The sequence below is a fragment of the Aotus nancymaae genome, unplaced genomic scaffold (assembly GCF_030222135.1).
Source record: "Aotus nancymaae isolate 86718 unplaced genomic scaffold, 86718_ANA_hifiasm-v0.15.2.pri h1tg000008l, whole genome shotgun sequence".
Taxonomy (NCBI): Eukaryota; Metazoa; Chordata; class Mammalia; order Primates; family Aotidae; genus Aotus; species Aotus nancymaae.
Window position 1 is genome coordinate 32,711,162 of NW_026988419.1, and position 12,302 is coordinate 32,723,463.

The 12,302-nt window shown below is 38.7% G+C and overlaps 1 protein-coding gene across 3 annotated transcripts in view; it reads right to left on the minus strand.

Moving 5' to 3' along the window:
- The window catches only part of BZW1 (basic leucine zipper and W2 domains 1), a 13,340-nt gene continuing 1,038 nt past the window's right edge, over positions 1–12,302 (minus strand). For 2 of the 3 annotated variants that reach the window (XM_021670705.2, XM_021670704.2), the window contains exons 2-12: positions 11,767–11,840; positions 8,955–9,131; positions 8,711–8,805; positions 7,878–7,943; positions 6,690–6,825; positions 5,841–5,950; positions 5,531–5,701; positions 5,032–5,178; positions 3,785–3,923; positions 2,594–2,716; positions 1–1,708 (exon numbers count right to left, since the gene is read on the minus strand). In XM_021670705.2, the coding sequence (XP_021526380.1) occupies positions 1,677–1,708; positions 2,594–2,716; positions 3,785–3,923; positions 5,032–5,178; positions 5,531–5,701; positions 5,841–5,950; positions 6,690–6,825; positions 7,878–7,943; positions 8,711–8,805; positions 8,955–9,131; positions 11,767–11,830 (1,260 nt within the window). In that variant the 5' untranslated portion in view covers positions 11,831–11,840 and the 3' untranslated portion in view covers positions 1–1,676. Of the gene's footprint in view, positions 1,709–2,593; positions 2,717–3,784; positions 3,924–5,031; positions 5,179–5,530; positions 5,702–5,840; positions 5,951–6,689; positions 6,826–7,877; positions 7,944–8,710; positions 8,806–8,948; positions 9,132–11,766; positions 11,841–12,302 lie in introns of those variants that run through there. The other variant, XM_064373204.1, reaches the window with a different exon arrangement.

Sequence of the window (12,302 nt, forward strand, 5' to 3'; positions counted from 1 at the left end):
TAAGTGTTAAGTATGGACTTTTATTTTTTTAAAAAAAAGTCTTTTGAGAACTACAAATTACAAAGTAAAAGCAGATCACTATGTAGAAATCTAGTGAATACATTTTGCCTGTGCATGAAAACTTTATCAAAGTTATTCATTTAACAAATTCACCCCATTCACAATATTCAGTTACAATGTTCTTTTTAAGGTTACTATACCTTTATTTCAAATTATATTACACATTATTCCCTCAAAATGAACTTTTAAACAACAAACTTTTGGCTCATAAGAATGGCACCTTCAAAAGGGGAGATTTCCACTCAGTCTCTGGTGGTATTATTCCAGACTAATTTCTTTCACCAGTTAAAAACTTTCAAAATGTTCACTTTTAACACAAAATCTTTCCATAAAAAAGGTAGCTACATCCCACCCCCCCACCCCCCGCCGCCAATGACTACATACATAGATGGGTAGCAGCAAGAAAAGATGAAAATAAAAAGGCAGCCATTAAAATAAATGATCAATTGTATACAAGAAATATTTGGCTCATGGCAATTAAAAAATTGGCAACTAGGGTATGTTAATAGCCAGAGGCTTGAGTCATTACTGAATATTAAGAGAATGAAGCCAGTCCAGTATGACCAAGTAGCAATATATAATTGTCATTGCACTTCATTTGTTATAGAAAATACTCTAAGCCAATAGGCAATCTAAGCTGTATCTAGATTCCCAATTAGAACATGCTGACCTTTTAACATTTTAAACAATTTTTACTGGGTTAAGTAAGTACATCAGTCATTTTCTTTACTCAAACTCCTTTACGACTTCTTTCCTATCAATCTAAGTGTATTCTGTGCATAAAATACCTTAAATAAGACTTTTCTAAGGTTTATTTGAAAATGGCTGTATGAAAAGAATACCCATTTGTTTTGCCTGGAAAAATACAAATAAATGCAGAAGTTTCTCAAGGGGAAAAAGCTCAACTTTCTTCTTCCCACCACCTCTGCCACATTATGATTTCCTAAACTTTTCAAGTCTGTTCTCCATGGCTTCTCTAAGGATGAAAACCAGAGAGCAAACAATTGAGCTTTAGGACATCCGGAGTTAAAAATGCAAACAAACAAACAAAACAAAACAAAACAAAACAAAAACCATGCAAGCAATGGTCCTCATATTCAAGATTCATGTTAAATGAATTCAATTATTACATATGGATTTTTAACTGATGAGTAGGGCTCCGGGCATGCCATATTATCACACAAATCATCGCCTTTTGAGACTCTGGATACTTTTACAGTTTAATTCGCAAACAGAATTTTTATAACAAATTATTTTTTTAACCAAATCATATTTTGAAAACTGTTTATAGAAAACCCAGGAATAAAGTGAACTGTTCATTGTGGAAGGCCTTAAATTACATTACAGTAGAAAATACAGGAGGTAGAAGATAACTGAAAAGACTAATGCAACATTAGATTCAAATCTATAGCTCCTGTAGCTACTTAAAACATGGTTTTAGAAACTAAACCCAACATTTCCAGCAACCATAGAAACAGTTAAAATAAAATTTGCCATGAAAGCCCTTATATCATGCTTGATACAGGGAGGTAGGAAGATGTAAGAACCAGGACACATGAGACATGACATTTTATCTACAACTCCTGTTTGCTTTACTGAGGGTGTAGTTTCAAAATTCAGTCACCTTCTTCAGCTTCAGACTCAGATTCTAGAAAAGGGGAAACATGCAGTTAAGCATTATATATCAGAAGGCGAAAGTTCCCATTTATTACTTTGAAGCTTTTTGTTTTTGTTTTTGTTTTTGAGACAGAGTCTCCCTCTGTCACACAGGCTGGAGTGCAGTGGCACCACCTCGGCTCACTGCAACCTCTGCCTCCTGAGTTCAAGTGATCTTCCCACCTCAGCTTCCTAAGTAGCTGGGACTACAGGTGCCCACCACCAAGCCTAGCTACTTTTTGTATTTTTAGTAGACAGGGTTTCCCATGTTGGCCAGGCCGGTCTCAAACTCTTGGCCTCAAGTGACCCACCTGCCTCAGCCTCTCAAGGTGCTGGGATTACAGGCGTGAGCCACCATACCTGGCCTCCATATAACTTTGAAGCTGTTTATCATGAGGAATTTTATTAATAACCTACTTAGATGAGGGGGATAGTCAAAAGTATTCACTTGGAAATCCCAACATTTGGCTAGGTGCAGTCATGCCTGCAATCCCTGCACTTTGAGAGGCTGAGGCAGGAGGGTTGCTTGAGCCCAGAAGTTCAAGACTAGCTTCAGCAACATAGTGAGACCCTGTCTCTATATTTTTTAAATTAAAATAAAAAGTTAAAAAAAAGAAATCCACAAATTTATAAACATTAAATAGTCTCAAAAATTTCCACTTCATCAAGAACATTTACTATATGGCTGAGCCATAAATATACTATAATAATTAAACTCTAGCTTTCTCTACCTGCTGCCTTGTAAGATAATAAATATCTCTACCCTAGGTACAAAGTGGCATCAGAAAGAAGGAAGCATGTGTGAACATTTATTATGGCCACATTAAAATTAGTTTTCAAGCTTTACCAAACAAACCACACAAAAGAAAATTCTTACCTTCTTCAGCATTTTTGAGCCACTCCACAAACTTTTTCATTTGCTCGAGGAAAACACTCTTCCCCTTCGCAACATGTGCATCTTTATACCACTTCAAAATGGGCTCTTCGCTCAGGACTTCAGCTGGAAAGAAAATTCATCACATTAGGGGAGTTTAATACACTCTACTTGGACAGAGTTAGAACCACCACCTAATGCGCAAATGCCTTCTTAGCAAACAAACTGCTCAAAAGTTAATCATGAAAACTGGAATAATGCATGTGCACACCAGCTATACTCCGGAGGATCAAGACTGGTCTGATGAGTGCAGAATTTCAAAGTGTGACGACCAACCACAGCAAATTAACCGCAATGGATTTTCTCCCAACAGAGGGTCTTGTCTTTACTAATCACTTTATACCAGGTTTCTACGATTGGGATCAAGAGAAAGGGAACAGTAACTGAAATTAGGGTTTCTATAGAAGCACTCTGAAATGGTGTTGAAGGACAACAAAGTCAACACTGGGTGAGGGAGTAAGATGAAAAGAAGCAGGATTCACACAGGCTTAATTAAGACTCCAAAGCTACGACTACATAGCTAAGATTGCAGTGTGTCTGGAAAAGGGACCTGGGTGTTTTTTTTTTTTTTTTTGAGACAAGGTCTCACTTGTTGCCCAGACTGCTGGAGTGCAGTGGCACAATCATGGGTTACTGAAGTCTTGACCACCTGGGCTTAAGTCCCAACTCAGCCTTCTGAGTTGCTGGGACCACAGGCCTGTGCCACTGTTCCCTAGCTAATTTTTAATTTTTTTGTAAAGGAGAAGTCTCCTTATGTAGCCCAGGCTGGTTTTGAAATCTTGGGCTCAAGCAATCCTCCTGCCTCAGTCTCCTCCCAAAGTGCTGGAATGACAAGTGTGAGCCACCATGCCTAGCTGGACTTTGGGAATGTATATACCTTGTTAGAGTATAGGAGGCAAAGTTTGAGGATGCATAATGATGGCTTTAGATTTCATACTTTAACTTGTAAATATGGTTTAGAGATGTTTTTTAAAAATACCAATGCACTAAAAAGCACCCAATGGAATCAGAAGTGACTCATAACTAGAAGTAAAATATTTCAGGAAGCTGATGTCCAGATAGCTACTTATTTGGATCATTTTGTGTTGAAGAATTTTTACTAAACATATTTACAAAATTTAAAATGTACATTACCTTTATAAAAAAGCACCACTATTTTCTGGAAGGCTTTCATGAAATGAATGTTGTCATAGCAATACTCCTGAATCTTCAGTAACAGAGTCAGCTCAGACTGACCTTGAGTAGTAAAGGCAGCAAGTAGAGGGCTGTATTGCTTTTAAAGGGAATGGAGAAAAAATTTAGTCATTCATTACAGTTAGCATCCACTACAAAACTCCTACAGTATAGAACTTAACTCATCTTTTATAATCACTGTGAACTATAACTGATTTACCAGAAATAAATTTAAAAAATAGGCTGGGAGCAGTGGCTCACGTCGTAAGCCCAGCACTTTGGGAAGTCAGAGCGGGCAGATCACATGATGTCAGGAGTCCGAGACCACCCTGGCCAACATGCTAAAACCCCATCTCTACTAAAAACACAAAAATTAGCCAGGCATGGCAGTGTGCACCTATAGTCCCAGCTACCTGGGAGGCCAAGGAGGCAGGAGAATTGTGCTTGAACCCAGGAGATGGAGGCTGCAGTGAGCTGAGATCACATCACTGTATTCCACCCTGGCTGACAGAGTAGACTGTCTCAAAAAAAAAAAAAAAAAAGAAATTAAAAAAATAGCAAAGCAGAAAAATCTTCTAAGCAGCTAAGTAAATTAAATAATACTGTACCATGTAGTCCAGGTAAATGTCAAACAATATTAGTATTTTAGAGGGGGAAAAGAGATCACTCCTATATTCCAATAACCCCTTCAAAAACAAACATTTAATTACAAGCTTCAGTTCCTTTCCATTGTTTTTGTTTTTTTTTTTTGAGACAGGATCTCATCCTTTCACCAAGGCTCTGTCTGACAAAACCATCAGCCATCATAAGCTCACTGCAGTCTCGATCTCCAGGGCTCAAGTGATCCTCTGCCTCAGCATGACTCGCTAATTCTTGTGATTTTTAGTAGAGATGAGGTCTCACTGTGTTGCCCAGGCTGGTATCAAACTGAGCTCAAACAATCCTCCCGCCTTGGCCTCCCGAAGTGCTGGGTTTACAGGCGTGGGCCATTGTGCTTGGCCATGTTCTTGTTTTTAACCTGTGAACTATGGCCCAATGCAGAGCATTATCATCAATAGTTAATGTTACTATTTGTCTATTTACTGGTGAGCCATCCCCAGGAACCACAGGATGTGGTAATTCCTCTTAGAAAAGTATAGTTGGTCACAGTTCACTTATCCCCACATAAAAGTAAAATAGTTTGTTTTGTCAAGGCATAGTTCTAATACCTTCAAATGCTTGATGGCTTGCTCTGCTACAAGCTCCTCTTTTTTGTTCCATTCCACAGTGCTCATTACACTTGACCAGACTATTCCGATGACAACTGGTTCTGGGATGTTGTTTTTTTTCATCTCCTCCTTGACATATAAAATTATCTGCAAAAGAATCCAAATTTAGTAACAGAAGTCAGTTTTGATATGCACATACTTCACACATCAAGTTTAGACCTTTAACAAAAACGTAATGACTCCCATGCACCTGGCAACAACCACATCTGTACCACATATGAAAAGAGACCTTTACAACTGAAAGGTGCATTGAGCTCCAGTCTCTTACATTTCTGGGCCCCGGTCAGGCACAGAAAAAGCATATGCAAGACCGAGGCAAAGTTCAAGTAAAACACTGTTACTATTAACTCAATCTCATCCTGGTGAAATAAGTTTCTCAGATTAGCGAAAATATGCCAGAAGCTTAGCCGTAAAAAGACGGTTTAAACAAAAAACTTACATCCTTAAATGGATCACCACGGGACATCTGTTCTTGAAGTTCTTTCTGGAGCTCCTTACGAGCTCCGATGGTTTGCTGATTCCGAACATATTCTGAAAGCTCTTTCAAGCCTGCCTCAGTAAAATACTTTGTGAAGTGTTCAACGCTTTGCTTATTGGCAGGAAAAAGTTCCTAAAAGGAGAATTTAATCTAGTTAAAGTTTCTTTAAATCAGATTAAGAAAAACACTTTCATTTCAGTCTTAAAAATGGAGAAATTTCTCTCATTTACATCTTTTGGTAAGAATGGGAAGAAAGAAAAAAGTTACAAACCATCAGTCTGTTATCCATGCTGACTTTCCGAAGACTTGCAGCTACTGCATTGATATCTTTTTCATTTATCCATGATTTAAAGAGCTTTACAGCAAAAGCTGCTGAAACCCCTGCAAAAGAAAATAGCTTACTTAACAAAAGTACCTTCCTGGTTTCAATCGCTGTATCCCCTATATCCTTCCCTTCATAGTTCAATCACATGGAATTACCGACTTTCCCCACAAACTTAACCCTGAACTTTCCTGGGCCACGGTTTATCACTTCTCCAACTTCCGTAGTCTACCACTTGCAAGTTGTATATTCTTGGCCAAATTACTTAGAAGTGTTTTCTAAAATGTAAATTGAGGGCAACAGTCTCTACACTTGACAAAGCTGTTGTGAGAATTACAGTAAGGCAACTTAGATACTCAGTATTCTAAGCAGTTTTTAAAAAAAAGTTAGCTTCAAAAAAATTACTGTACAGAACAATCTGACAATTGAAGCCAAATAGGGAACTGATTTTCCTTTCTAGCTTGACATTTTCCCCAATATCATTTTCTTCATTAAAGATCGTCTCAAGTCTCCCAATTGGTATTAATCTCTTTTGGGGTTCCCACAGCATTTCTCATTTTATTTTTATTGCATATAACATTTTGTCTAAACCTGGGGATTTGTTGCATGCCTAAAGAAAGCCATTAAACCTGGATGCCGAAGGTACTCATTAAATGTCTAGTGAGTTAGAATGAACTTACTAAATTTAAAGCTGGTTAGTAAACGAAGACTACCACACAAGTCACATCTATGAACAGTAAACCATGCTCTTATCCACCCCACTGAGTCAACTAAAGACCATCCTTTAAGGTCGATTACCTTCTTTAACCAAATTCTCATTATAAAGGCTATTAAGAATGGATGCATTAAGTGTTCCATTAGCCAGAAGAACACCAGTCAACATAGCCAGCTTGTTCCTCTCCGACTCTGAAAAACCCTTTAAGAACAGCAGCAGCTGTAAAAAGTAAAACAGTTGAGGGTTAAAACAGCAATTGCACTACATTAACAGAGCAGTAAAGCATGTTATACTGGTTACTGATTCAATACGTGGGTTCTGAAATCTAACCATCCAAGTTTACATCTCAGTTATAATACTTATTAGCTGAATGATCTTGGGCAAGTTACTCAACCTCTGCACCTCACATGTAAAATGTGGATAATAAAACTTGCCTCACAGGGTTTTTATAAATATTAAGTGAATTAATATTATTAGAACAGTGCCTGGTGCTTGATAAAAATATCAGGTTTTCCATCTATCTATAGGCAATATTGGGCCAGGCGTGTTGGCTCACACCTGTAATCCCAACACTTTGGGAGGCCAAGGGCAGATCACTTGAGGCCAGGAGTTCAAGAACAGCCTGGCCAACGTGGTCAAACCCTGTATCTACTAAAAATACAAAATTCAGTCAGGCATGGTGGCACATGCCTGTAATCCCAACTACTCAGTAGGCTGAGGCACAAGAATCTCTTGAATCCAGGAGGCGAAGGCTGCAGCGAGTTGAGACTGAGCCACTGCACTCCAGCCTGGGACACAGACCGAGGCTCCATCTCAAAAAACCAACCAAACAGGCCGGGCGCGGTGGCTCAAGCCTGTAATCCCAGCACTTTGGGAGGCCGAGGCGGGTGGATCACGAGGTCAAGAGATCGAGACCATCCTGGTCAACATGGTGAAACCCCGTCTCTACTAATACAAAAAAAAAAAAATTAGCTGGGCACGGTGGTGCGTGCCTGTAATCCCAGCTACTCAGGAGGCTGAGGCAGGAGAATTGCCTGAACCCAGGAGGCGGAGATTGCGGTGAGCCGAGATCGCGCCATTGCGCTCAGCCGAGATCGCACCATTGCGCTCCAGCCTGGGTATCAAGAGCGAAACTCCGTCTCAAAAAAAAAAAAAAAAAAAAACCAACCAACCAAACAAAATCACCCCAAATCCGTGACAGAATTAGGATTTAACATTCCTCTTTCTAATCCTAATTTTTTCTTTTCCACAAAGTACATTATTCCTCATACCTTTTTTACTTCATCTTCAAAACCTTTCTCCAGGTATTTGTAGCGCCTGATTAACTTGTTAAAAACCTATCAAAAACATTAAATGAATTCAGTAACTTCATATATTTCTAGAACAGCAAAGTAGTAAACCTTTCACTGGATATAAGTTTATGAGCTGTTTAAACCAGCTTGAGAAGAGTTTGTCAATTTTTAAATTTCACCAATACTATTGGCAACCACCTCCCAACAGATCTTTATTGCTGTGTATGAAGCAAGGACTAATTATTGCTCAAATATAAGCCATTTACCCATTTGTAGGACATGAACAGAACACATTATAAATACAATTCTACATTTCCTAGTGATACATAAAAATGTCCAGGTTAGATGTACTTTCTTTGCTTACGGTAATACAAACATAACTACATATGAAACTTTCCTATGAGATCTTTTTTTTCTTTCTTTCATTCTTTTTTGTCTTCACTCTTACACAGAAGAGATCTTAATTAACAAGCTAATAAGCCCACAACTCAAATCTTTAAAAATAAATATACACAGATAAACTAGGGAAATCACAATACAAAACTTTCATTTTCAGCTTCACATTTTTTTAAAAAATTGAGCAATTTCCAGGACAAGTAGGAAAAGGAGAGTTAATTTAACTTTTCCCTATTTTGTTTGCCTTAATACACTTTAAGTTTCTAATTTATCCTGCTGCACCAAGAACAGTATTTCTAAAATTTAAAATCAAATTTCTTCAACTTTCTACCTGCAACTCTTAAAAGTAGAATATTCTTCAAACATATCATATGGATAGAAGCTAACTGAAAACAGTTATGTAAAGTTTCATTTACCTGAGCAAATGCTTGCATGGTCTCTAGGTCTTCTTGGGCTGCAAACACACAGACATCTGTGCGCATCATGTCATCTGCCAGTGTACCACCGGGGGCTAAAGTTGGATAAAACCAAAATACAACACAACCAAATAAATCATCCCATTTTAACAAGTTTGCCAAATAGTTCATATTCCAGAGTCTCCATAGTCTCCATACATCATATTTCTCTAAATTATTAAGCCCACAAACCCCAGACACTTACCCAGCATTCCACCAGCCACCAGAATGTCAAAGAGTGTTTCTGCATATCGACGGTAATCAAGTTTTGCTCCAGAAGCATCAAGAAACTTAGCTACTGCTTCCAAATCAGTACCGGTTTCAGTTAAGCCTTGAATAATACAGTCTTGAAACTGAGTAGGATCAAACCTCTCTTTTTCATCTGGAGGGACAAGAGACCCAAAACAATAGTTTTAAAAGATTTACCAAAATGCCACAAAACTATCACCTTATGAAGCTGTAACTGCTAAATAAGTTAAGATTAAATTCACATCCTTTGAATGTTTCCCCTCTGAAAGTACAAGATAGGATGGATGGCCCACTCACAAGAATTGTGCAACTTTCAAACAATTTCACAAGTGAGCTAAATGTGCTAGTGTCTTGTGCTCCTACAGCTATGAGGCAATTTCTACTGGGAACACCCTTCGCCTCTTGGCTTTTCCAAAATTTAGGCCATCCTCTAACAGGTAAATTTTATTCCTTTGAGTTTTGCCCACACACTGGAGCTCTTGATCCTTTTCTTTAAATGTCCATAATACTCAAAAGAAAAAAAAAATTTGAACCATTAATTTGGCATTTATGAAGGCGAGCTTTAGAAAGAATATTTAATGAGCACCCAATATGACAGAAACTGTATTAATCCTGTAAACCTTATGAGGCAGACTTTTCCCCCTAAGGAAAAAAACTGAGAGAGAAATTACGGAGACTATATTGTATAGTAATTCAGAGCATGGGGTCTGGAGTTAAACTGTCTAATTCAAATCCTGATCTCCATTTAACCATCTGAATTTGAGCAAACAGCCTCATTCTCCATGCCAGAATTCCCATACTATAAAATGTGGGTAAGAATAGTACCTATCCAAGGCCGGGTGTGGTGGCTCACGCCTGTAATCCCAGCACTTTGGAAGGCCGAAGTGGGCAGATAATGAGGTCAGGAGTTCGAGACCAGCCTGATCAACATGGTGAAACTCTGTCTCTACTAAAAATACAAAAGTTAGCTGGTGGTGGTGGCTCACACCTGTAATCCCAGCTACTCAGGAGGCTGAGGCAGGAGAATTACTTGAACCAGGGAGGCAGAGGTTGCAGTGAGCCGAGATCGCACCACTGCACTCCAGCCTGGGCAACAGATCTCGGGGGGGGAAAAAAAAAAAGAATAGTACTTATCCCATAAAGTTGTTGCAAACATTAAATGACATTAATAATATAAAAAGCACCCAGGCCACAGGCTTGTGCACATCGCCAACCTGTACTGAGTTGCTTTCACAAACTCCATAATAGGGTTTTGCTTTCCCAATCTAGAGTAGATGGTATCTTAATTTTCACACAGTACTAGGGTAACAAATACCTCTGTTTGCCCAGCGCTTTTCCGGTTTTAGCACTCAAAGTCTTGTGTCTGGAAACTCCCTCAGTCCCAGACAAACAGGGATTGTTGTATGCCCTACCCAGAACCCTAATCATCAACAGCCAGGCCACGATTGATCTTTATACGGAACTGGGGAAGTGATATCTCTCCCTGATGCTAATAATAATGATAAAGCTACTTGCTATTATTTATATCAGGATAACATCAGTAAACCACATATTCAAGAGATATAGACTTTCCCCTTTTACTGACAAATTGCTCTAGTTTACAACTCCAGCTCCTTAAGAAAATTTACCAGCTAAATCTAAATGAATCTGCAAAGATTAGAATCAAATCACACTTTGGTCTCCCCACCATCACTACAAGGGGACAGACAGCCTATGATTAGTGATTATAAAATTCTACTATATCTCAAAACATCTGCCACTTAAGGTAGAAAAAGAAAAACACGACTTCTAACCAACAGCTGACCCAGTTCATTTCCTCAAAACCTCCTGTAAAATAAGGTTAAAGTGCATTTGAGCAAAAACGTTAAAAATATGTGAGACCGGCCGGGCGCGGTGGCTCAAGCCTGTAATCCCAGCACTTTGGGAGGCCGAGGCGGGTGGATCACGAGGTCAAGAGATCGAGACCATCCTGGTCAACATGGTGAAACCCCGTCTCTACTAATACAAAAAATTAGCTGGGCATGGTGGCGCGTGCCTGTAATCCCAGCTACTCAGGAGGCTGAGGCAGGAGAATTGCCTGAACCCAGGAGGCGGAGATTGCGGTGAGCCGAGATCGCGCCATTGCGCTCCAGCCTGGGTATCAAGAGCGAAACTCCGTCTCAAAAAAAAAAAAAAAAAAAAAAAAAATATGTGAGACCACATCTTATTTAGCTTTATATCATTAGCACAGCACTTTGCTACAGAATTCAATATTCACCTAAGTACACACTAATGCAAAAAAGTAGTAATATAATTCTAATATTTTCCCTACTAAGTCTGTATTTCAAAAGACATTACAATGTGAATCCTGTTCCATAATTAACGTCCATGGGTGAAGTCCGGAGTTTTCTCACAAATTTTCACAAAATCTGGGTGACTACATTAGGAGCTTTCCTTTTAAAATTAACATTTTTGCTCATTTAAGTTTGCTGAAATGAGACTGCTTGCTAGTGAAAACAGAGCCCTTATTTTTGTTTTAAAAAAGTACTTTACCTTCACACTAAAAAGATTCACTAACCGGCTTAGAGATATATTCATACTAAAAATTAAGGCTTAAGAAAGCAGTAGAAATATTAAAGGTGTACCTGAAATGGCAGTCAACGAGAAATTTAAGTTACTTTCTGCTATCTTCTATTGAGGCTTTAGTACTATGCAAGTGCCTATAACAGGAGGCAAGAAACAAGACATTCTGGAGGTTTGGAGAGAGACATTAAAACATAAATGTTTACCTCTTTTTCTTGTTTTAAAACGCTGGCCTGATAGCGTTGGCTTTTGCTGCTTTTGATTATTCATAAAAGACACCCTAGGAAAGAAGAAATAAAGCCTTAATATCAGTGCCATAATACTCATTTTTAAAACAAAGCATCAAACCTTAGTCTAGTCACACATGAATCGAAAGGAACACGCACTCTCAGCTTCCAATTATACCCGGTGCAGGCACAAAGAATTACCTTCATTTTAAAACGGAACGTCAAAATCTGCATTTCTCTATACAAGAAACTCTTTAAATTAGTGCTGTGAACTACACTTTTAAGCGACATTACAGTGCTACACTGATCACCCATCATAAACCTAATTGCTCAGTTTCCTCCACATTCCTCTTTACATTCACTTACATCTTCCACGACCACTAAGCAGCGCAGAACGCAGATTACCACCATAGTCAAGAAGCTTCCAAAACATGTATGCCAATCCTAAAACACTGTCAAAAGGTGAACCTCTTCTTCTGACAGGCCTGGTTATGAGCAGCACCATCCTACCCTAG